General features: G+C 37.7%; 1 protein-coding gene across 6 annotated transcripts in view; it reads right to left on the bottom strand.

Moving 5' to 3' along the window:
* The window catches only part of ZC3H13 (zinc finger CCCH-type containing 13), a 57,669-nt gene that overhangs the window by 15,097 nt on the left and 18,020 nt on the right, over window positions 1–24,552 (bottom strand). For 5 of the 6 annotated variants that reach the window (XM_043500695.1, XM_043500698.1, XM_038387084.2 and 2 more), the window contains 9 exons: window positions 17,742–17,850; window positions 15,435–15,574; window positions 14,457–14,614; window positions 12,807–13,004; window positions 11,152–11,325; window positions 9,924–10,234; window positions 8,117–8,581; window positions 6,857–7,039; window positions 2,805–3,348 (listed from right to left, as the gene is read on the bottom strand). In XM_043500695.1, the coding sequence (XP_043356630.1) occupies window positions 2,805–3,348; window positions 6,857–7,039; window positions 8,117–8,581; window positions 9,924–10,234; window positions 11,152–11,325; window positions 12,807–13,004; window positions 14,457–14,614; window positions 15,435–15,574; window positions 17,742–17,850 (2,282 nt within the window). Of the gene's footprint in view, window positions 1–2,804; window positions 3,349–6,856; window positions 7,040–8,116; window positions 8,582–9,923; window positions 10,235–11,151; window positions 11,326–12,806; window positions 13,005–14,456; window positions 14,615–15,434; window positions 15,575–17,741; window positions 17,851–22,668; window positions 22,735–24,552 lie in introns of those variants that run through there. The other variant, XM_043500720.1, reaches the window with a different exon arrangement.

Raw genomic sequence — 24,552 nt, 5'->3', positions numbered from 1 at the left:
ATTTGCACTCCAAATACTTAAAATACTTTCCTTGGTGAGACTTCCCAACTTTTAAACAAAACATTATTTAAGATGATCACTGTCTTTTACACGAAGGGAATTTCCAAACTTGGTAAGTATTGTTTCTGAGATGATCTTAATTTCAATATTTTTTGTGACAAAGATCCCACGCTAGCCCATACAGATACCTAGAATCCTATGAATCAGCAACACAGGCTATGCTAGAGGGGCAGCCATAACCTGCAGCACCATGGTGGGCAGTTCAGCCACACCAGCCTTAAACTCTTAGGCTATGTCTATACTGCACTTTCGTCGGTAAAACTTTTGTTGATCAGAGGTGTGAAAAAAAACTACACCCTGACCAACAAAAGTTTTACCAACTAAAAGCACTGGTACAGACAGCACCATGTCGGCAGGAGACACTTGCCCACTAACAAAACTACTTCACCTCGTTGGGGGTGCTTTTATTTCGTCACCGGGAGAGTTCTTTCCTGTTGACAAAGAGCAGCTACATTGCGTACCTTACAACGGCTGTAGTAGCACAGCAGTGCTGCTGTAAAGTGCGCACTGTAGACACAGCCTTAGTGATATTTCATCCTTTCTTCTAGGATGATGCTCAGAATTCCAGTAACAAAAACCCTTTAGGACCTTTTTCTTGCCCTTGGTAAGACAACCAAAAATGACACAGAAGTGACCTTAAAAGGAGTTGCTGCTTGAGGCTGAAGAGGAGATGTTGCCAACAAGGAACCCACACTCAATGGCCTTTGGGTGTGGAACTAACTTTCTTAGCACTGAGGAAGATCCTGGAACTGTGGGAGTAGTCACACATTGTTCCACAGGAACAAATCCATTCGGTGCCAAAGGTGTCTTCAGCATCAATATACCAACATACCAACAGGTTCTTGCTTGTGACCTGGACCATATTTAGAAGACCACCTTGGTAAGAAAGGCATAGAACCCACACTGCCTATTGGTCTGGGTTCTAAGTGTGACGGCCCTCCACACCAAGAACGATCCAGGGAAAAAAGCTTTTCCCAGGAAGTACATACATACAGATGTGTGTATCTACTTCCAGGAGGAAGGAGCAGCATGATGAATACCACTTAAATCAATCTGCCATTCCTGTCCAAGTCCTTGGAGATACATCTGACCAAGGCCCAAAATAAAAACAAAGGACCAGAGTCTGGCCCCTGTTCCCACTCCTTTGCATGACTCAAGTGGTGTTCAGGCTGCAAAGACCTGGCAGCTCAGGATTCTACTGGAGTGCTGGAATCACTGGTAATTTAGAGTCAAGGAGGGGTTGGTTGCCTGAATACAGCTGTACATCTGCATGCAGAATGTGTCCTTAAGGGCTATTGCAACTGCACATAGTATAAGCAGCCTGGAGATTGCTCTAACTTAGACTAATGGTTAAACTGGGCCTAGATTATTTGCATTTATTTGTAAGCATGCCTTCTACTTGGAAAGGAAAGTGGAAAGGTCTGAGGCAATTCTTTGTTCCTGTGGGAGTTCCACAGTTTTGCACTAGCAACTGAGGCCTTAACTTTTGTAGACAAAACAATGGAAGTGTAACACACTGAAATGCTTCTCCTGCCGATGTAACTCCCCTGCTATGCAGACACATTAAAACTACCTCAACGAGAGACATAGGGCTTATGTCGGTGTACTTAGGGCAATGCAGTGTCTGTGTAGAAGACACTGCATTCTTTACATTGGCTGCTCACTGGGAGCATGGCAGCTGACCGGACTCTGGGTGTGGATCTCCCCACCAGAAGTGAGAAGCCCTAGGTAGCTGCCCTCTTCAGTCAGTGGAAGCGCTCCTGGGGAGGACACGCACCACTGACAAAAAGAGGGTTGTGTGGCAATCAGCCACCGCAGTAATTAATGCGGTGGCTCTAAGTCAACCTAACATAGGTCGACTTACCTTTGTAGTACAGACATAGCCTAAGAAAGCACTGTCTCCTGCACAAATAAATTTAACACTTTCATTAAACTATTTAATTGTGCCAGTGAAATGGAGATGATTTTCAGCTTGATCCAGAGCATGAAACTCTAAAGTACTGCTGGGACAGCTGAGGATCTGGTCCTAAAAGTGAAACAGTGCAAGCTATTTCCTTTACAAACTAGCTAACCAACAATATATGAGAAATTAAAGGAGCTTTGAATAAAACCCAAGAAATTGCTTTGAGCGCAGTGAAAAGATCCCAACATCAACAGCTGTCTACATAAAGAAGGATTGGGGTTAGTCTTGTAGCCCCATTGAGCACTGCTTTAAAGACAGTTCACAAAACTCAGACGTGCATCCTACAAGTGGAAATACACAAGAGATCACTCCCATGGACAATCAAAAATTTATTTGCTAGAAGGATCAAGAAATAAGTTAAATGCAAAATTTATATTATCCTTCTAAACTTTTTATTGATTATTTAAACTAATTAGATTTTTTTAAAAATTCATTCTGTATTTAAAGAGTAAATGCTGTAAGTTTAGGGAGGATACGCTATGTTATTCTCACATAACAGAGGTTTCATCTCACCTTTAAGCAAGAATCTCAACACAACCTCAACTTAGGATCTGCTACAGTAACATCTGAATGAGACAAAGTGAACTTTCAGAGATTTGCTAGGGGCTCTGGCGTCCACACCACTTTTACAAGCTACTACTAGCAGACGCGCTACTTGTGCCGTAGCAAACATTTGATTTACAACAATGAAAACAGAAACCATTACACCATGAAACATTAAAGGATTGCATGGTATTTTAAATTTTTGGTGAGCAAATAAGTCACATACAGAAACACTTACTTAGATTTCCTCTCCTCATGGACATCTCTTGTATTCCTTTCTTCTCGGACATCCTCTCTCTTATCTCTACGGTCATCCCTTCCTTTTTCTTTATCCTCCCAGTCTCTCGGACGTTCTCGTTCCTTATCCCTGTCACGACCCCGTTCTCTCTCTCGTTCTCTCTCTCGCTCTCGTTCTCTCTCCCTTTCCCGTTCCTCCCTTTCTCGCTCTCTTTCTTTCTCTCTCTCCCTTTCTCTCTCTCTCTCCCTCTCTCTGTCATGGTCTCGGTCTCTGTCCCTTTCGCGTTCTCTGTCTTTGTCCCGCTCTCTCTCTCTCTCTCGTTCTCGGGCACGATCTCGTTCTAGTTCTCTTTCCTTTTCTCTCTCCCTCTCCCGGTCTCTCTCTCTTTCCCTCTCTCGTTCCCTCTCCCTCTCTCGTTCCCTCTCCCTGGCCCTTTCATCTCTCCTATCATCAACCCGGTCTACCCTTCGTTCTTCTCTCCGTTCGTCACGCTCAAGATCATCGCTCCTTCCTTGGTGCCGTACTGGTGAGCTTGGTCTTTGATCTGTAAAGAAAGTCAAGTTTCATTGCCAGTAACTAATTAGATACGCCTCTCACAGTACACTAATCATTTAAAATTAGAATAGAAGCTTCTGTATTCTTATTAAAGTAGAAGGATACTATCTAGATATCTGCATTAAACATAAACCAGAAGCTTCTTACAGAATGCTGGAAAAGGTTCTGAATGACATGAGGGGAAGGGCAACCATCTTGAAATATTTTTAAAATGAAGAAATTTAAGTCTTTTCTACTTAAGCTTAAAGTCACTACAAACCATGGCTATAAAGGTTTTATTTTGTACAAGTCTATTCCCAGTAATTTCAAAACTATCTGCTTGCCATTTGACTACTACTATTGCCAAGAGCATGATCAGATATTTTCTATACGATTTCAATTAAACAGATGCTTAAAACAGACACTCATTTTAAAATGAACTTTATCATTCTATTAAAGAATGCAGGATTTTACTTTTCTTCAATCCATTCTCAGTTCTACGGTCCCTCTAGCCAGCAATTTCAATACTTATAAAAATATGAAACGGACTGGCCCAGTAGCTTATCATGTGATCATTCAGGTGACTCAGACCAAGAGAAGGAGGCAAAGAGGAAATATTGGAAACATGAGAACTGAAATCATTCAAACATTCCTTGCGGCTTCACACGCAAAACTGTTATTGGCATAGCCCACCGGAACTGGTGGTGACGGATGGGGGAAGAATACATGTGTAAATAGGAAATAACTAGTCTAGAATCACAGGGAAAGCCCTATTTAACTTGAATATTAGCAGCAGCAGGGGAGGAGGAAAGACTAGAAAGGAAGAAAAGGAGGACTTGTGGCACCTTGGAGACTAACAAATTTATTTGAGCATAAGCTTTCGTGAGCTACAGCTCACTTCATCCACCAAATGCATCCGATGAAGTGAGCTGTAGCTCACGAAAGCTTATGCTCAAATAAATTTGTTAGTCTCTAAGGTGCCAAAAGTACTCCTTTTCTTTTTGCGAATACAGACTAACTCGGCTGCTACGTAGAAAGGAAGACAAATTCTGATGCCTAGGACCTTAGCAACAAAAAATATACATAGTAGCAGACGACATCTAAATCTCACTTAAGTAGATATAAATTGCAACTATTTTGCATCAGTAACTATACTGTTATCTTAATTCTATTTTAGTAAAGAATAATGGAAAAATCCTCCATGGTGTATGCTAAAGACATTACATAAAGGGGTGGAGGAAACATTTGTATGAATAAAGGAAAATGCAGATTTGATTTTTTGTCCATTATTGCAAAGCTGACATAATGCACATCTCCATACATTGAGAGAATATCCTTCAGGAGCATACATGTGGAGTTTGAACAGAACTGAGTCAATAAAACATACATTCCCATCAGTTTAATCAATTTTCACCTGCGAGTGAATTAATAATGACTTAATGCTCCCTTGCTTCCAAGGGAAGCAATTAAAATTAAACCAAAATTAAACCAAAATTAAAAGTAAATAGGAATGACATTTCTGCTATGGCCGAAACAATCATTTTTTGGATATGAATCGTTAGTTCAGACAACTTGGGTCAAGATACAGGATTTACATTCTTTATGCTGGTATGCCCACATCATTTCAATACCACTTATTGCAATAGTACTACACTGTAATTCAAGTTCTTCATTTTTAAACTATTATATTTCCACATTGTATTGCCATGAGGAGTAGTATTAAGTATCTGCAAACAATGCTTAAATGTGAAACATGACAGACATCTGGAAGTATACATTTGCTAAATACACATGGGTATGAATGGATTAATAGCTACTGCACTATACGTTCACATCTTTCTCCTTTGAAACACTATACTTGTGTTTGGAAACATCAGATTTAACTTTAAAAGCATTTCTGTTTTAGCTGAATATACGATACATAATCCAAAAAATCTGTATTTTAAACCATATTAAAAACGACTCCTAGTGTATTTGGGAAGAAGTAAAATTTTCTCTTATGTGTTCCCTTTTTAAAGCACTGTCTTAGTATTTCTCAAACATCATGTAAATCGGTACTTAAAATTAACTCTTGGAGAAGATTTTAATGTTAGAAAAACTCCAGCTTTTTTTTTTTTTTTTTTTTAAAGAAACAGAGCAAAGTAAAACCATAGGAGCTAAGGAAAGATACTTAAGCCTGACTAATTCTATTAGAGCTCCTTACAAACATTTATTGCGCTAATGAAATGCATTTCACTCTAAAACAAATGGCCTGCCTCCCATAAATTTCCTTTGTTTTACTCGTATCTTTATATTTACTTCTAAGTTTAAGATTTTTACTTAGAACTCAAGACATGAAAGTTCAAACTGCAGTATAATTTAATCATCTGGTTACTGCAAAGGAGATAGAGATAAAAAGTAATTAGAAACTGCCAATATCCGGGACACTTTCAGACTGCAGTCTGTAGGCTAAGGACAAGAAGGAAGCTGCGGATTAGGTTCAACAAAATCCTTCATTGAAGATAGAAGAAAAACTAAAGCAGAGCAGCAGTTAGAAAAACCTCCAGAGCTTTTCATAGGAACAGAAGACATGACATATTATGCTGTTCTGTGGAGAGAAGAAAACTTGGCAGAGTAGTGCCATGGAATGAACACAGGCAGCATCTGGGATTCAATGGCCATGTCCAACACAATTAAAAGCTCCCTGAAGATCAAAAAATTCATTGTAAGTTTACATTTATTCTCCTCACTGTCCCTAAACTCCGAGTTTGCCTTAATTAAGCTCTCTTGTTCTCCTAACTGAGGAAGTCAGCAAGCCAACTTTTTCAGAAGCCAACTCTAGGATGACTTCAGACTGGATGTTAGAACAGAACTCCCTAGGGACAATTTCAGCACTCTTTCTGCTATGAAAATGAAATATCTCATGCTAAGCCCAAAATGGCAGACCCTTATAAAAAATTGGACTCTCCCCATCCTCACCAGCATCTGTATCAAGATTTATTAGCCATTTGACACTGACCACAGCAAAGCATCCATCAATATTAAATTCCCAAGTCAATAAAATGTCATACCGTATTAATCACAGTATTATACTGTGCCTTACTTTAGTAGCCAGTCAAGGTTAGCTAAACCTTCACAACAGCATATTTAAATACTAAGACAAAAAATATTCTGTATGAGTCTATATCAACAAGTAATATTGTATTGAAATGTGACAGTAGGCACATGCTCATGTATATAAATAGGTAACATCCTCCAGAAAACAACACTGAAAAATGTGCAGTTCTTTTCAACTTATTCATTTTACATTGAAGTCACCCCAAGCTGTTTGCTTAAAACATACTGAATGAATAAAAACAGCAGTGGGGGAATGCCATAAGCCAGTCCAGGGGAGGAAGAGAGCATATATTATATAGCTGTGTTAATGACCATTTGTACTAGATATGTCAATTTTCATTAGCCTCAGCACAAGACTGATGCCAAACTCCAATATCAGGTCGGCCGTATGTTTCTGAATTAGTGCATGCATGTTTGCATACCTCTCTCTCTGTTGTCACGTCTGTCCCTTTCTCCATGTCTTCTTTCAAAGGATGAATCTCTTGCTTGCTCTCGATTGTCATAGCGGTCTCGGTCAGGATAGCTACTCCGTGATTCCCAGCTGTCATGGTAGTTGCCACTACTGCTATGACTGTCAACTTGAGACCCTCTGGTTGCCCTACTTCCTATTGAAAACATTTCCACCCGCCATAAGAGTTCAGGTGTAAGAAAATCCCTTGACATTTCATAACAATTAACTATAAGATTTAAAATATCTAAGTTCATTTAATTATACCATTGAAACAGAAGTTAAATTCTAAACTCTATTTGACATAGAAAACTGTTTCAATATTCAACTCCCCATCCTGATGGATTTAAAAGTTTATAGTTAACAAATCTGATACACGTATTTGGGATAATGAGATGACAACCTACCAAAACCAGAATTAAGATGCTGCACTTGTATATAATTTGCGGCTGCCTAGAACACACCATGCCCAAATACTGTACTCTATTTTCAGGAGAAATCAACTTCCTCTTGTTACAATATGGGGTTTTCTGACTGATAATAAGGTAGCAAGGAGGTGGCAGAAATTTGTCCTTAGAAGAACATAAGCCTGCAGACAATGTGCAGAAGGAAATGAACAGACTGAACAGTCAAGATATGATGGAGGTTATTTTAAAATTATTGGAAGCGTTTAAAAAAGAAAATAAAAAAAAAACCTGTTACATTAAAACTAAGAAACCAAAGCAAAAAAACAATGAATACCGATGACCAAATGGTGATAATATAAAAGAATGAACAGTTCTTCAAATACAAATTACAATAGAACAGGTTTTGGAAAGCCATAGATAAAGTTACATATTTTGTATGTGAGAAAAATAGGAGAAGTTGAACCTGGGTATACATGCGTATTTGAGAAGAAGAAAGAGGGGTTGTGTAATGTATATGGTTAGAGAATCTGCCTCTGCTAGTCTTTCATTACACTTCAGGCTCTTATTTGTATTTCATGGCCCTTGGGAGAAGCTAAGGTTGCAGATACATTAAACAGAGTGGCGCAGGATTTTTAAGTACTATGGCAGGATGCCAATGCTACACTGTTTTAATGAATGGAAAACAGAGGAGTGCTATGCACTTAAGCAATAGCAGTTCTGTTTTAATGAAAATACCACTTAAGATAGCTTTACAGCATATGCTTATTTGGCAGAAATTCATCATCAAATAATGTAGTACAGACATTGAAAAAAATAAATCATTGTACCTTTGTCAGATAATTCTGGACCTCTGCCTCGACTTCTGCCAGTCCGGTCACTTCTAGTTTCATTTCTTGACTCATTTCTGGATTCATTCCGTGTGTCAGCACGGGAATTCTCTTCTCTGCCATGGGTTCTTCCATAACTGCGTGGTTCCTCCTGATACTGGTCTTCCTTTTTATGGGTATCTCGATTTTCTCTGTCTCTGTAGTCATGGGTATCTCGTATAGAACGTGAGTCTCTCTGATCACGGCTATCTTTATTATCTCTGCTGTAATCCCTTGTATCCCTGGAGTCTCGAGTGTCCCTCGATTCCCTTGGCTCCCTACGGTCTCTGTTATCCCTGGTCTCCCTCCGATCCCTTCCATCTCGAGATTCTCGGTCATCTCTATGATCCCTGGAGGTACTCTGCTCTTGGTCATAATCTCGTTCCTCTCTGGTTTCCCTCTCTTTTTCCCTTTTTCCTCTAGTTTCTGGAAAACAAAAAATTTAAATGTAATATTCAGCTTGATTAAAGTCTGTAATACTAGATTCTAACAATCCAAAGTAGAAAGGATATAAAATGATACAAGCAAATTACATTTCTTACACAAAAGCCTATGGGGAGAGATTTACAAAAGATACAAATTGGAGCTGGGTGCTTAACTACCCTTTTTGCTTTAGCAAAATCTCCCCATGGATTTGAATCTGTGACCTAGTGAGTATCACATTTCATTGTTTAGAGATTAAATGTATTCAGTAACTTCAAAATGTGTTAGGACGATGATTTGCTGCAATAACTTTAGGACCAGGAGCATATTCCTTTACAGAGTGCTGAGTTCAAGTTCTTTTCTTGTGGTAATTTCTCTTTTTAATTCCTTATGCACCTGACAATGTGCTCGGAGTGTATCTACGCTATCATCTTTGTTAAGATCGCTCACCACTGAAACCTGATTTTTAAAATATTTATTCACAATATGTTCCTATTATATATACAGCAGAACCCTATTTATCTGATCTAATTGGAACCAGGGCCAGACTGGATAATCAAAAATTCAGATAATCCAGAGAACGGAAAAGTGTGAGACTGCAGCACCATCTAGCGGCTACCAGACAGATCGCTCAATTCTGAACCTGTGCGCGCTGGCTGGTCGGTTAATATGGAGAGACAGATAATGGAGGGTCAGATAAATGGGGTTCTATTGTATTGTCTTATAGTTGGTCTATAAATCTTGACAAATGTTCTTTTCATAGGTTTGGGGGTGACGGTATTTTTGTTCATCAAGACTTGATAGGCTATGTCGCAGACTTCCTTTGCACTTAGCTAACTAAAAACCACGGAGGGAGTCATCAGAGAGGATTGGATGATATACTTGGGCTCTTCCTGGTGAAAGGGGAGACAGTCATTTACAACTCTAGAGTTTTCTCTCGGCTGGTCCACTGGCAGGTATTTGGCATCTTGAGAGAAGACCACTATCCTACTGTGATTGGTGCAGCCACTGCCATATACAGGAAAGGGTGGTTAAATGCTAGAGAGAAAAAATGAAGGCCATTCTGGACTTAAACACATATCATATTGGTGAGACCTAATACAATGAAAGAGACCTTGCCTACACTAATCATTCTTGTTAAAGTCTCTCCTCTTTGCACTATCCCTGATACAGCGGAAACAGGAGTGCTGGCATAGATGTCTGCTGGCATTTTAACCAATGTATTGTCTCACTGCTTGGAGCACATTAGATGACACGATTAAAATAATCAGGTTTTTAAATTGTCAGCTAACTACAGTTTGGGGGCAATGTAAAATGTTTCTGAAAAGCATATTCTTCTTCGTACCATCCCTCCTTTCGTGGCGTCTATCATGCGATTGTGAAGTCCGGTCACGATCATGTCTCCCCTTCTCTCTCCCTGGGGATTGATGTCTTGAAGGACTTCGCTTCCTCTGAGGAGAGGATGAAGAGTGTGGGGGATAGGGAGAGGAGGAACGTCTCACAGGTGGGGAAGCTGTCCTTTGATAGGCTGGAGAAGGAGTTCTTTTGCGGCGGGGGGAAGGGGAATGTCTTTGAACAGAGGAACCTGATTGTGATGAAGAGGAGTGATGTCTTGATGATATGGGAGAGTGATGCTGCCCTGGTGGGGAAGCAGACCTGCAGGACACATCATTAAAATAGTCATCACATGCAATTTTTTATGATACTATAAAATAAATAAACCCTCAATAAAAAATAATCTATTGAAAAAAAATAATTTCTATATTCTCCGCCCTCTAGCCATCAACTGGAAAATAAAATCCTTATAATTTCTAATATATAAATTGCGCTCCTCTCTCCCATGCATATTTACTGTTATCTCAAAAATAAAGATACTTTAAGAGTTTGTTATAACCATTCTATATTCCTAGTTTGATCTTTAGATAATATTCAAGAGCAAGTCATCCAGAAAAAAACCTAAATATTTCAGAAATAAAGCACCTTCGATTACACAATGACAAGAATTTTGTTGCTATGAAACATGCAGTTTTCCCCAACAACATAGCTATTTTACTAAATATGAGGTGCTTTCAAGAAATCCTGGTAACATGCAGCAGACAAATTATACATTTTCTTTCTTGGGTGCACACTCTAAGTATAGCTATATACAGCATCCCTGTGGCAAGAAACACTGGCTTCTTAATGTCTGTTTTTGTAATTTTCTGCTAGCTGTCAACTCATTGGGATTTCTCTTTGTCTAAGACAATTTAGGCCCCAATCCTGCAAACTCTTATGCATGTACATAACTTTATTCACTTGAATAACCATACTGAAGTCAACAGAACTACATATCTGCTTAAAGTTATGCGGGTGAGAGAGTTTGAAGGACCAGGGATTCAGAGCTACTCATGTTAATAGTAAAGTAGATTATTCTTTAATACTGCTACTAGGGTAAATAATTCTGTATCAAAAGGCTCACGTTTGGAAAGTACACTGATACATCATGTGATCTCACCAAAGAGAAAGTGACTCAATATGGTAGCAGGAAAGTTTTAATTGTTTAGAAAAATAAGAACTATATATTAACTTCCCACCTGCGAGAGGGTGAGAAAGTATGCTTGTGTGTAGTTAACTTGGCTGGAGCTCGGGAGGTTTGTCTTCTCCTTGAGGCAGGAGGTGAATATTCTCTGGAAGGAGAGGAATTACTGCCAGAATGATCAGCAGGACTTGGAGAACGCTTCTGTCTATGGGAGCCTTCTGAAGGATCTCTAAGAAACATACAAGTAGCCGCTTGTTCAGCATGCGCAATATGGGATCAGTACATCTCCAATCAATTAAAGTCAACTCCAAGACCACACCCATAGTAGAGGATCAAGAATTACTTCTGGTAGAATAATCTGTTCATCACATATGAAATTATGATCATATAGTGCTCTTCCAGAAGATCCCATTTAATATATTTTTCAATCTAATACAAAGAGGGTGAAGCCTGACCCTTCATATTGTCTGTAATTTGTTAAGCAGCTAGATGTCAATACAAATAGGGAATTTGTTGTTTTTGTTGCTTTAATTTAATGAATTCTGTAAAATCAGAAATTTACTATTAAAAAGTTCAGACAAGTTTTCGGACCTTAATAATGGCTTCTGAAGGAAGAAAAGGACTGCTGGTATCTTGAACTGCCATTTGGCTTACTGAAGGATCAGGAGGATTTCCAGTATTTGTTTTCAATATTAAGTAACTTAAAAATTCACACAAAAAGGTCAATGACATTTTTATAATAGGGCTGCAGCCACTGCCATGGAAGTACCTGCTGCTATCATGGTACCACACGCACACAGGCTGCCAAATACACTCCCGCTTCTATCACAGCTGCACTGAGTGCTCCCCACTACTGCTTGTGACCTTCTGCCACTAATTATGGAGAGGAGCATAACACTGCCTCAGATCCAACCACCTTTCTGAGTCTTTTTACTTTATCAGTTCATGATAGAATGTAAAGGTCTTCCTAAACTCCTTAGTCTGCACAAAGTAATAGCAAACTGCCCACTATACATCTTATTTTTGTGTGAGAGAGAATATTGGAGGGGAGGAGAGGAGGAGAGAAAATGAATATGACCTTCCTTGCCCAGGTGGACATCTAGGTTTTGGAATGGATAAGGCGGGCAGGTATTAGGGTGAATACAGAGAACCACCCTTGGATGTAAGCATCCCAAAAGGTAAGGACTTTTAAGAGTCAATTTTTGAAGAAACAGCATTGCTAAAATACTAGATTTACTAAATGAAGCTTTAGGGGCAGTAGAATGCCTCCTAATGGCCAATTTACGGAATAATAGTGTTTTCTCTTCATAGGTCCACTGACCTGATATTCTAAAGAAGTGAAGTAGTATATCTCTACAAGGGGAAGTTCAAGGTATAACGGAAAAATTATGGCTTTAGAATAAAGATATGAGGATCCCAGACTGGACCACCAGTCAAGGTCTGACTCACTGATGGAGAACATGACAGTTATTTCAGAAGGGCATCTCAACAAGTTATTTTTATTAAAGTGACAACTCTATTAGCTGTAGTTTATTAGTCCACTATCCAATGCATTTATTATATTTAATGAATTCAGAGAAAGGTTGGCAGCAAGTCAAATGTAAAACCCTCTCTATTTAGTGCAATATGAACTACAGATTTAACAGAAATGCAGACAACCTAAGCAAGGTTACATTAATTCTAAAAACCTAATAATGCAACAGAACTCACCTCTGTTTCTCTTTTTTCTCCTTATGTCTTTCAAAGTCACGTCCTCTCTCTTTCCCCTCTCTTGTTTTTTCTTCTAAACGCTCTTTTGCTTTATGTTTTTCTTTATGCTTTTTCCCCAGGGGAGTCTCCTCTTGTACTGGAGGAGGAGGACTAGGTGTACGAGGACCCTTCTTTTTACTCTGGATGCTTTTGGAACTCCTAAATGTATCAAAATACCAGAAAAAGCTATTTACAAGACTAAGTAAAATATTTGTTAATCTCTCAGATACTAGCAGCACCAATCTATAGAGCCAAGCGCTTTGAAGCTTTTGGGGCAGACTTCTCTATTCCATCAGCAGATAGTGACACTTACAGCTGTACTCGACTGCATGGTGAATATAAAGGAAAATTAATGTCAAGCTCTCCTTTGAAGTCTCCCTTAGCCATTTGAATTTATAACCCTTATTTCTGAAACAGGCTTGCAAAATTTGGAACTGCTCCCAAATGTGTAATTACAGCTTCCAAAGTTACAATGCCCTTGTAAAACTGCATGCATCAAAACACCAAAATCCTTTGTATCTTGTCCGCTTAACACTAGATTCTGCAATTGAATACAATACATCTGTGTACAATACACTGCAGGGTCAGTGCCCCAAATTTTAAGCTGTTTGGGGTAGGGATCACTCATTCCTTGTATGTAAAGCATCCTACCATATTTTCAGGAGCTTTATGAATAAATATTGAACATTTTATTTCCACCATGAATTACAAGGAAATGTAAAGGTATTTCTTTACACCCGTATGTATTTTTCATAAGTCAGTCACAAACAGATACAAACATATTAGTACCTAGATGTCATTGCATCTTAAAGTACTGTACGGTACTGTAGCAAGCAATCCCTTATACTAGTCTTTTACAGCAAAACCAACATTTACGAGTATTGTGCCCTTATTTAAGCATAACTTGCTTCAAAGGCAATTTGCTTGGCAAATATAGGTGCCTGTTTTTGTATTAGGGTTGTAATTTTTCTCACAGCTAATGGAGCTAAACATTGATTCCCAGATTCTAGAGTCAGCAAGATCTTTTTTAGTTGATTGTTTTTTTGTGGCAAAAAGCCCAGTTGTAACAGCCTGTGATTTTGCCTACTTCATTCCCTCTTGTCTCCCTTTCCCAGTGCTATAACGCTCCAGCTCACTCCTTAACCTAGAAGGTCAAGTATTATCTCTTGTATAGCAATATGAAGTGTCAACAGCAGTGTCAACAGAACACCTGACTCGGCAAACTGCAAAATTTCAATTCTATCCTAGATTAACTTGCATTTAAGCACCACCAACCTCCACCATTGAACAAATGTAATTTGATTACTATTTAGATTTCTCCAGTGCATCTCACAGGCAGTTCACATCATTTAAAAAAAAAAAAAAAAAAAAACAATGTTCAATGCAAAATCTACAAGATATTAAAATCAATGGAGACGTATATTTGCTGCCTTATCCCTGGGATTTTTGTGAACTCTGCAAAAATCTACAGTTTCAAGACCGGTACATTGAATCCACACCTTAAGGGACAATGAAAATGAGTAGCTATATCCACTGATTAGCACAAAACATTTCCTAATGTATCCACATACCATCCTGTTTCCCATCCATAATGTATGTATACCTACTGACCTCTGCTGATCCAAGAGCGGTGAAGACACTGTAGAAGTCTTCTTCTCTTTCTTACTAACTGAAGATGAAGATTTCGGACTTGACCTTCGTTTTGGAGATTTAGACTTTCTTGGCGAAGGAGATGGTGTTAATTTAGATCTAACCACCTCTGGAGAAATCTTGGATAAAGAAAAAGTTTAAACTACAACCAAATACTCATGTGCTGTATATGTATCCTGAATAAGGATTCTAATATCATTCAAACTTTAGATAGTAATAACCACTGACACACCACCTGCCTCAGACATACTAACCACATATTTTTGCAGAAGTAGTTAATTTCATTAGTATTAAAATATCTTAAAATAAAGCTGATCTTAAAGAAAATGCTGCACAAATGACCTACAACACAATTAAATGACACCTAACAAGTCATTACATTTTATGGTTCTAATACATACACTAAGGTTAGCCTGAAAAATTTTATTCCAGTAAGATTTACCTACAGCCCCAAAATTCTGGCTCTTAAGGTCCCCCACCCCAAATAGACATATTCTTTCCAGTTATGAACCACCCACCAAGATTATGCCTAATAAAATCCAGTGTAATATGAAGAGTGAGGGCAGATGGGGGACTGGCGTAGATAAAATGGTCCAGACTGAAGCATATGAAATAAATTCACAGCTGCTAAACCCCAATGGGGGCAGACATGGGGAAGACCTCTCTCACATGTACTTCACAGGTTTCAGGATAGCCAGTTTGAGTGTATAACGATTTGTGCCCCAAAGTTCCTCTCCTATCTGCCTCCTTCCCTGTCTACACAGAAAGGCTAGCCAGAACACAGCCCTGTGTTTGTAAAATTATGCCCAATAGTCATTTATCATTTGCCCCATGGTAGCACATAGAGGCTCCAGTCATGCAGAAAACAATTAGGACTCTAAGGACATAAAATGGCTGTTGGTAAGTTAGAGAACACATGCCTATTTTCAAGATACAAACCTCCTTTTTAATGACTATTTCCTCTCGCTTCTCCATGTTTTCCTGTTCCAGCTTCATGAGTTCTCTCTGAATCTTTTGACGTTTCATTTCCAAAGATAGCTCATGGTCATAATCATAATTAACTTCTCCATTATCAGAGTCTTTATTTAAAAAAGATGACAGGCAATATATGACGTAAGTGGTCTTAAACAGTCACACTTCTCAAAAAACATCACACTCCTGAGTGACTTATTTATGCACACCTAATTTTCTAACGTAGACCAAGTCTTATAATTAGATTATAAGCACTTTGGGACAGGCAGCATCTTTTTCGTCTTATGTTTGTACAGAACCTAGCAAAACACATAATATTCAACTACTCAAAATAGCACAAAGTATTTCATAGTTATGTAGATAGCACTTAGCTTCACTGGAAACCAGGATAACTTCATAGTAACTTAGAACAAGTCAACTATCTCCCGCAACAAAGGGAAATGGAACAATTCTGGGGGAAGATCACCACTTCTGTCTCAATTCAAAAAACAGTTGGTACAGTTATTTAGTTAAATGAGAGCTAAAAAATGAGTGCTTGTGACTGAGATCCTGGACACCAAAACCCTCTTTTTGACATCAGAACAAGGAGCAGTAGTAAGCTCTCTTTTGTCACCCTGACAATGGGCTTCAACAATGACCTATATGGGCTATGTGCAAAGATAATTTAGTTTTTGTGCTCAGTGAGACAGGCAAACATAAAAATTGTTGCAAAATTGAGTCCTTTTTTATTTTAAATGAGGTAAACACACCTAATTTCACTGATCAGCTGTTAATCAGCCACAACTGATGTAAGATGGATTTGAATCAGTAATTTAAGTATGAAAGGCCCTGTCAGCCAACTGAGAGCCAGCTGAGAGCCAATTTCTTTTTGCTTATGTACTGATCAAACAATTCTATGCCTGATGTCTTGTTCATCAAGTTTCAAAACAGATTGAGAAAGAGGGCAGACAGTAACAACCTCTTGTTTTGCATTATATTCATAGATACTAAGGTCAGAAGGGACCATTCTGATCATCTAGTCCGACCTCCTGCACAACGCAGGCCACAGAATCTCACCCACCCACTCCTACGAAAAACCTCACCTATGTCTGAGCTACTGAAGTCCTCAAATCGTGGTTTAAAGACTTCAAGGAGCAGAGAATCCTCCCTCAAGTGACCCGTGCCCCATGCACACACAATGCTATTATTTTTTCAGTATTTCAATGATGCAGGGGTGGATTTAAAAAAATAAAGCTAGAATATGGAGCAAATTCCTCATGGGATTACACAAATTGCAAAGCAAAGGAAAAATGAGGCCTAAACTAATTGATAATGCCCCTGGTAAAGGGTGACCTGCAAAGAAAAACATTCTGTTAGTGCCATTTCTTGTTGCTATAATAAGGAGGCCTGAAAAGATTTATTTTTATAAAAAGGAGGTTTTTCTGCTTGTTTTTAAGATTATAAAGTCATAGGTCATCTAGACTGTTTTACCTGGAAGACTCTTGATGATTGTGAGGAACAAGTAACTTCACAGATATTATGGAAGTGAAACCAGACTTAGGTTTCAATTGTGAAAACACTTAAAATGTCCTGAACTCTAAGCATGAAAGTAAATGTTAACAGGATCAGGGGCTGTGTGGTGAAGTAATTTTATTCAGATTAAGATTTACTACAACTTAAATTTTTATTTGGTTGGCTTTTTTTTTGTTTTTGTTGTTAAAGCCTATAAGGATTAGATTTTTAATGGTAGATGTCAGTAAATGTTGATTTCACAAACCAACAAATATATTTCTATTGATAATCAAAATTTATAGATAGGAAAAGTAAGAAAAATGCTGCTTGAGAAATTCGAGTTTGATTTAAGGATATTTACTTTGTATATTTTGACATGATCATGATATCATCTGATTTTAATGGTTACAAAGCTTTAATTTTTTTAATATTAATATCTACTGCCATTAAATAATTGTCTGACACACTCAATTTCCCACAACTGTGAAAATTTAAATAGATACAAATCTTAAAAAATGCTTAAATATAAACCAATATCTATTGAAAGTATAGAGAAAAAAAGTCAAATTCTGCCAACCCTAATTATATGACTTGATCCAATTCCAACCACTAAATTTATTCCTTGTCCACAGATAAATTGAAACAATCCTTATTCATCAATAATTCATGAATAGTCAACATATCAGTCCATTGGTATGGACAAAACTTCTACAACCTGAGAATCTGTAGTATTTGGAATATTGTAATAGATTAAATGGAGAGTCTTACTTGAATTCAATTTACCTTCTCTATTTGTTTCCCAGTCTCCATTTTCCTCTTCACTTTCTGGAGTCCTCTCCTTTGTAATTTTGATGTCTTCCTTCTCTCTATGCCTTCCTCTTGAAGACTCTTTCTACAGGGAAAAAATGCTAAATTAGAGTAAAAATTTTTTAAAACAGAAGCCTGCAGAAGTCAATAAATTTGCACAGTATTTTGTGATTTATAGAAAGAATTAAACTAATTGTTTTCTTTAGTTCGATTAGTCTAATTATCTTCTCAGCTAAGAAGCAAATTACACTGGGAAAATATTCTAATGTAATTTCATGTAATCAGTGGGTCGGGAGGAAAAACATTCATACAGGTGAAGTCAACAAAGACTTAAAGGAAGGCAAAGAAAGTGATATTTACAATGGAGACTGAAAGAAGAGCAGATCAGTTTTAAAGACCAGAAAATTTTATATGAGAAATTCAGTGAACATTTAAAAGTATTAGAACAGCTAGAGAAAGAGTAATACAATTTTAAATGAGAATGGTTATGTGCAATTTACAATTTTCAGCACCTGAGGATTGAACAGACAATGGATAACTAACTGCCTATTCCTTTAGAGGCTAAAGCCTGTGGAAAGTACCAAAAAGTCCTGGGTAGAGGTGGGGTGGGGAATTAAAAACATATAATAGGCCAGTAAAATACATAATTGAGATGTAAAGCTGTCAGGAAAATTTTAGCCTAACAAGTTAAAGTCTTTTTACCTACTGTAAGGGCACAAAACCCCATGGATCCACAAGGAAAACAGAGGTCAATCTTACAGAAAATAAGATCACCAAAAAGACAGCTAGCCTTATGCTGCTCCTCTCGGCTCACCCAATCCCAGCAGCCAATGACAGGTGCTCCTGAGCTGCACTGTCTCTATGCCCGCTTCCCAGAGGGCTTTTTGGAGGGAGTGGGGGGAGGAGGAGTATACTGCAGATCCACCACTTTCCCTCTGCCCCCACCTCCTACAAATGGAGTGCCTATTCTGCCTCTTTTTATGGGCCTTCATTACAGACTTATAGAACACTTGTACAGCCACAAGAAAAAAGTTACCCAGAAACCAACTCGGACACTTAATTTCTCTCTATTGATAGCTTGAACTGGGTTTGATTTCAGACCTCAATCATCCTCTTAGAATTACAGTAAGGAAACAAGATCACAACCACTCCCAACTGCACAAAATTCTATTTCCTGGTTTTTGCATTAATAGTTTTAAATGTAGTCTCAGTTAAGATTTCCATAGCTTCCAAGGCCAGAAGGGACCATTATGATCATGTTGCGTGACCTCCTGTGGAACACAGAACTTCCCCAAAATAATTCCTAGAGTACATCTTCTAGAAAAAATTTAATTTTACAAAATGCACTACCATGTGAAAATACTGTGAATTTATTTGACACTGCCATTTCTGAAATAAATATGCAAATATGTTTATTTCAGTGCACAGCTATCTGAAGTTTCTCTCTTTGATGCACTGTTCAAAAGAGAAGTGAAATGCTTTCTCAAATGCTATACACATTTTTTCTCAGACAAATTGTTTCAAACATGTCAAAGGTAACTATCATTTAAGAACTCAGGTGAAATTTAATTAAAAGCAGCATGTGTTATATGAAGGGCTTGGTTTTGAACTGGTTTTATTTTTTCCTTATTCATGGTTGGATATCTCAAAAATGCTAGGTCACATCCTCAATTGGTGCAAATCATATTACCTTCATTGACATAAGTGGTGTACACCACGTTCAAGTCAGCTGAGCAGCTGACAATAACTTATCAAGCTTTCAAAGGAAAATTGCACCTAGTCTAAGGCCAAGTATGGAACATTTCAGCCAAAATACACATTTCTGAAAAAGACAGAGAGCCCTATTATAGAAATCTCTTAGCTGTGCAATTCTATGAACGAACACCATTTTTCCCTTAGAGATTCTTCATTTTCCAAGGTTCTTTTCCATCCAGTCTACAAACACCCTCTTTTACAATGTTGGCAGTTTCCATTCACCATTAATTACCTGCTATTTAATTAAGCAATAATATTAATGGAATGTGACATTGATGCTTCAGTAAAAATCTGACAGTGGATGTAACTAGCAATTTGAAGTTTGCACATATAGTGGCAGATCCTCCACACATTGACTCCAATACACCTCTACATTCTCAAAGCCTATATACAAAATAACTTGTCAACATAGCCAGTGCACTTATATGAGCTAGAAAGCCTGAAGACCAACACAACTTGTTAATACGACAGAATGTTTTATCCTCCAAAAATTAAAAACTGTATGCGATATACCTTGCCTAAATCTCTAATTCATGTATTACTGGAGCCCAAATTGCATTGTTAACTATTATTGCAAATTTACAACCAAGTCTAAGCCTCAAAAACAGCTTGCTTATATTCTTTCCTCTAAACAACAAAATGCAGAATGGTGGTTGTGATGGGACAGTCTGCCTTCTATAATATAATGGGGAACAAGCATGTTTGTGAAAGTAGTTCTTCCTTTAATTACCGATAAATTCAGTGAAAACAGCTAGACAATCAGTTATGTGAGTAAGCTAACTAATGATTATTATTCTAGTTTAAGAAACATACAGTATACCTGTAGTTATGCTAAACAACTTCATTCTTTCAGTTGTCAAAAGAGATCAGAGCTTAGTAAGCACAGCATTTAAGCAACACCACTCATTTTATATATATTCCTGTTGTTGAATATATGTATTTTTCTAGAGGACAGAATTAAAAAATCTAAGTTATTATTTCCCTAATAAGTCCTGGATACATATTACTTCCATGAGACTTAGAATACATCCATTGGCAAGTCTTCTACTTACTCATTTTAGTTTTATTTCACTCAAAAAACATTGTTTTTGTTCCATCAAAGTATGCACCAGACTTGCTGAGAAACCCCGTAACCTAATTAATGTTGTCCTAATCCTCCTTTCTTCAACCTTCCCTACAGGGATGGTACACTCCTCATTATTTGGTAAACACCTCTGGGCAAAAATTCTGCCTTATTTGTATTTGGAAGGATTTAATACACTTTTGGGTGCACTGTAAAACAGTCACGCCTTTCTGCGGATTGTGAAAAAGGAAGTGCTTGCTCAGAAAACTGAGCAAGAATAGAGCCTTTCACAGCACTTTAAAATTTTTATCTTCTATAACATCTTTATTAATGGAACCATGCTGTAAGCATAGACAATGATTTAGTAGCCCCCTCTACATTTGGCTTCAGAGGCACAATGGGATCATTCATAAAATGTAGCTACTGAAAATGAATCTGTTCCCCAGAGGTATGTTTACAAATTAATGGCCTGATGCAGAAGTTAAAGGGATCTGGTACTTAGAACAATATCAGATCTTAAGGGACCAATTCTGTGAGGTGCGGAGTACACTGAGTTCCTAGTTAAAATCAGAGTTGTAGGAGCTCTGCCTCTCAAAAAAGGTGTGCAGCACCTCAAAATTGGACTCTTATGGCCTGAGACATACCTAGGGCAATTTCCTATTAAAGTCAATAAAGTTTGCCTGGGAAGGACATCAAGCCAAGAAGTTTCATTACCTTACTAATGTTAATTGAGAGAAGGTTCATGGTTCTCCTGTATCCCGCAATTCTTTTACACAAAATGTCTTATGCTTACCTGGTGCAGTAATAACCTATCAGTACATGTGCACACAATAGTAGTATAAACTGAATTATGTACACAGATTCTAAACCTCAGAAGGTTTGGCGTTTAGTACAATTAAGCTTCTACTGATTGTAGCTAGAATCTTTTGGGCAAGCACAATACTATTTAGCTTTCATAACATGTGTTACACTTCAAAGCACTGCACAAATACTGATTAATCTCCATAGCTCCCGACTGAGGTAGGAAGGCACTGACTCCACTTTAGAGAAGATAATGGAAGACAGAATTAAGGACTTTCCCTAGGTCAGCAAACCAGTGGTAAAACTGGGATTAGAATTTAGGTGTTTTTGTTCTAAGAGGCCCTTGTTTGCTGCATTATTAGACTCCAATGGTTTCTCTCATTCACATGGTCAGTAATTCCATTCCAGTCACAAACGTGTTACTGCATGCTGGTATCTGTTCTCACATCACATGTTCAGATACCACAGTGATAGACAGAGTATAAGCACGTGGATTAGACATACATACGCCTTACATTCCTCCCAATAATCTTGCCTAACTGCGTGCTTTAAGACCTTCTCTCCCTCTCAGCTTCATGCTGCCTCTGCTCTTGGAACTGCCTCCCACTATGTGCACCAAGCCATCCACACACTTCATAAGTTTTGTGAAATTTCCCAGTATCAAGCCCCCAATTGGAATGTATCTGCTCATACTCACATTTGAGCTGCTCTAAGTATTATACTTGTCTAAATTAGATTCTAAGCACAGTGATCTTGTCCCATTATTCACAAAACATTTTGCATACACTTACTTATATTTGCATACAAAGTAATTCCATATAAATATCTAGGAACATAGGAATAGCCAGACTAGATAAGAGCAATTGTCCACATAGTCCAGTATACTCTCTCTGAAAGTGGCCAGGAGCTAGATATGTCCAAGGAAGATACAAGAATGCCCAAAATGGAAAATTATGGAATATCCAGTTCATATGGGAAGTTTCTTCCTAATTTCAGACAGTTATTCATTAGCTGAAGCATGAGGATTTATATCCCATCTAAAAAAAAGTTTTTTTTCCCCTAGCTAATGCAACTGTCTAGTCCTTTTATGAAACATACTAAACTCTTGGACTGTGCCTTATGGCAACGAGTTCCCCAGGTTAGTTACATGTACTATAAGAAATTTCCTTATTTTTACATTTGTTGTCTTTTAGTTTCATTTGAATACTCCAAGTTCTTCTAGTATGAGAAAGTGTAAACAGGAGTGCCTAATTTACATTCTATTTACCGTTCATTATCATATACCTCTATTATGTCTCTGTTTATTTGGCTCCTCTCCGAACAGTGCCATTCTCACCTCATTGTTCACCTTCCAGACATCTTCTATTACATCTTCTTTCAGATGGGGTGATCAGAAACAGTGTTTCAGATGAGGGTGGACTACTAATTTACATCATGGCATTTTTTAAGAATTATATTCTAATCCATTACTTATACACCTTAATATTTGTTTGCTGTTTTGACTATTACTGCACATTGAACTGATGTTTTCATTGAGCTATCCACAATAATCCCAGGTCTTTTTTCTGAGTAGTTGCAATTACTTTAAAACCCAGTAATGTGAATGAGTGCTTTAAGTTACTCCTTTTAATGTGCATTACCTTGCATTTGTTAACTCTGAATTACATCTGCCATTGTACTGACCAAAACAGCTTCCTCTTTAGGTTCTTGTGAAATTCCTCATAATTGTCCCTAGTTTTGACTAACCTACATACATTTTTTTTTTTTTATCTTCTGCAAACTGTCTTCTTACTGTTCAACCCTTTCTCCAGAATCTCCTTGGAACATCCCATTGTGGAAAACTGACCATTTCTTTCTTTTTGTTTTCTGTCTCTGGGCCAGTTTCTAATACACCTTGACTGTTTAGTTCTTTCAGAAAGCTTTTGTTTCAAGAGAGGCTACTCAAGTCCAATTTATGTCAACCAGTTCTCCTTTAGCCACTATTTTGTGGACAACTTTCAATTCTAGTAGAATAAAGAAATACAATTTTAATTTACAAGAGCTGTGTTCATTTTCCCTATCATATCATATTCCAAAAAGTATTTTGTAACTATCTTTACTTATTTCAAAATAAAGTTTACTTGTTTTTGATTCTCAACTTCACCTCTAGAGCTTTTTTTTTAAGATTCAATTGCGACCCTCCAGTCCTTTGGAATAGTAGCTGTTATAAGAAGACTGTATATTTTCGTTAACAACTCAGTCACTTCATTCTTCCTTCAGAACTCTTGGCTGTTTACTGACTGGTCTTGGGTGACCCATTCCCCTTCATCAATTTATTCCAGCACCACCTCTTTTGACAACTCATTCTGTGACTTTGCCTCATCTTTAATACCTGAAAAGAGTACGTCCAGGCTAGCTATCTCCCCAACATTGCCTGTGGTGAGGATTGATGCAAAGTTTTGCTTCTCTGCAAAGTCTTCATCTTCCTTAATTGCTCCCTTTACTCACTGGTAGTTCAGCAGATCCACAACTTCTCTTGCAAGATTCCTGCTTTTGATATACTTAAAAGATTATCTTGGATATTTTGTGCGTGTGTCTTCGGTTACTACAGGAATAGAATATTATAGCTGCCTAGTTAAGTGCTCAAAAAACATCCACCTTAATGTTGCACACAGCAACTAAGTCATCATACCTTTTTTAATTCATGGGAAAAATACACTTTTCCCACTCTCCTTGTACTCAAGAACTGAACCATTTTTGCTCAAACTTAAAAAAAAAAAAAAATCACCTTAGTGTAGAGAGTTGACAGCACTGAAAATTTCAGCAAGTTATCAGCAACTGAAAACAAGGTTAGAATGGAAACCATTATGTAACTTTAGCGACAGCAGTTTCTATTGACTCCTTTATAGCAGTCTTTCAAATTTCCACTTGCATACAGCAAGTGGGAACAGACCCAGAAGAGAAACAATGCCAACAATGCTCGCAGAATTCAAAACATTCATTTAAAAACAAAAAGGTTTTAGCCCTTATGGTTGTGAAAAAAATTTAAATACTTAAAAGTAAATCAATGTTGCAGCTGTTGTCCAATTGCAGAAGAGTTCTACCAACTTTGTGTCTCTTCATTAGCAATGTCAGTGGAGGAGAAGGTGATATAGATTTTGTTGAGAAAAAAATTGATTGGGGGGATGG

This window comes from Dermochelys coriacea, chromosome 1, assembly GCF_009764565.3.
Source record: "Dermochelys coriacea isolate rDerCor1 chromosome 1, rDerCor1.pri.v4, whole genome shotgun sequence".
NCBI lineage: Eukaryota > Metazoa > Chordata > Testudines > Dermochelyidae > Dermochelys > Dermochelys coriacea.
The sequence above is the reverse complement of the archived record's forward strand: the minus strand, read 5'-3'. Positions and strand labels throughout refer to the sequence as shown.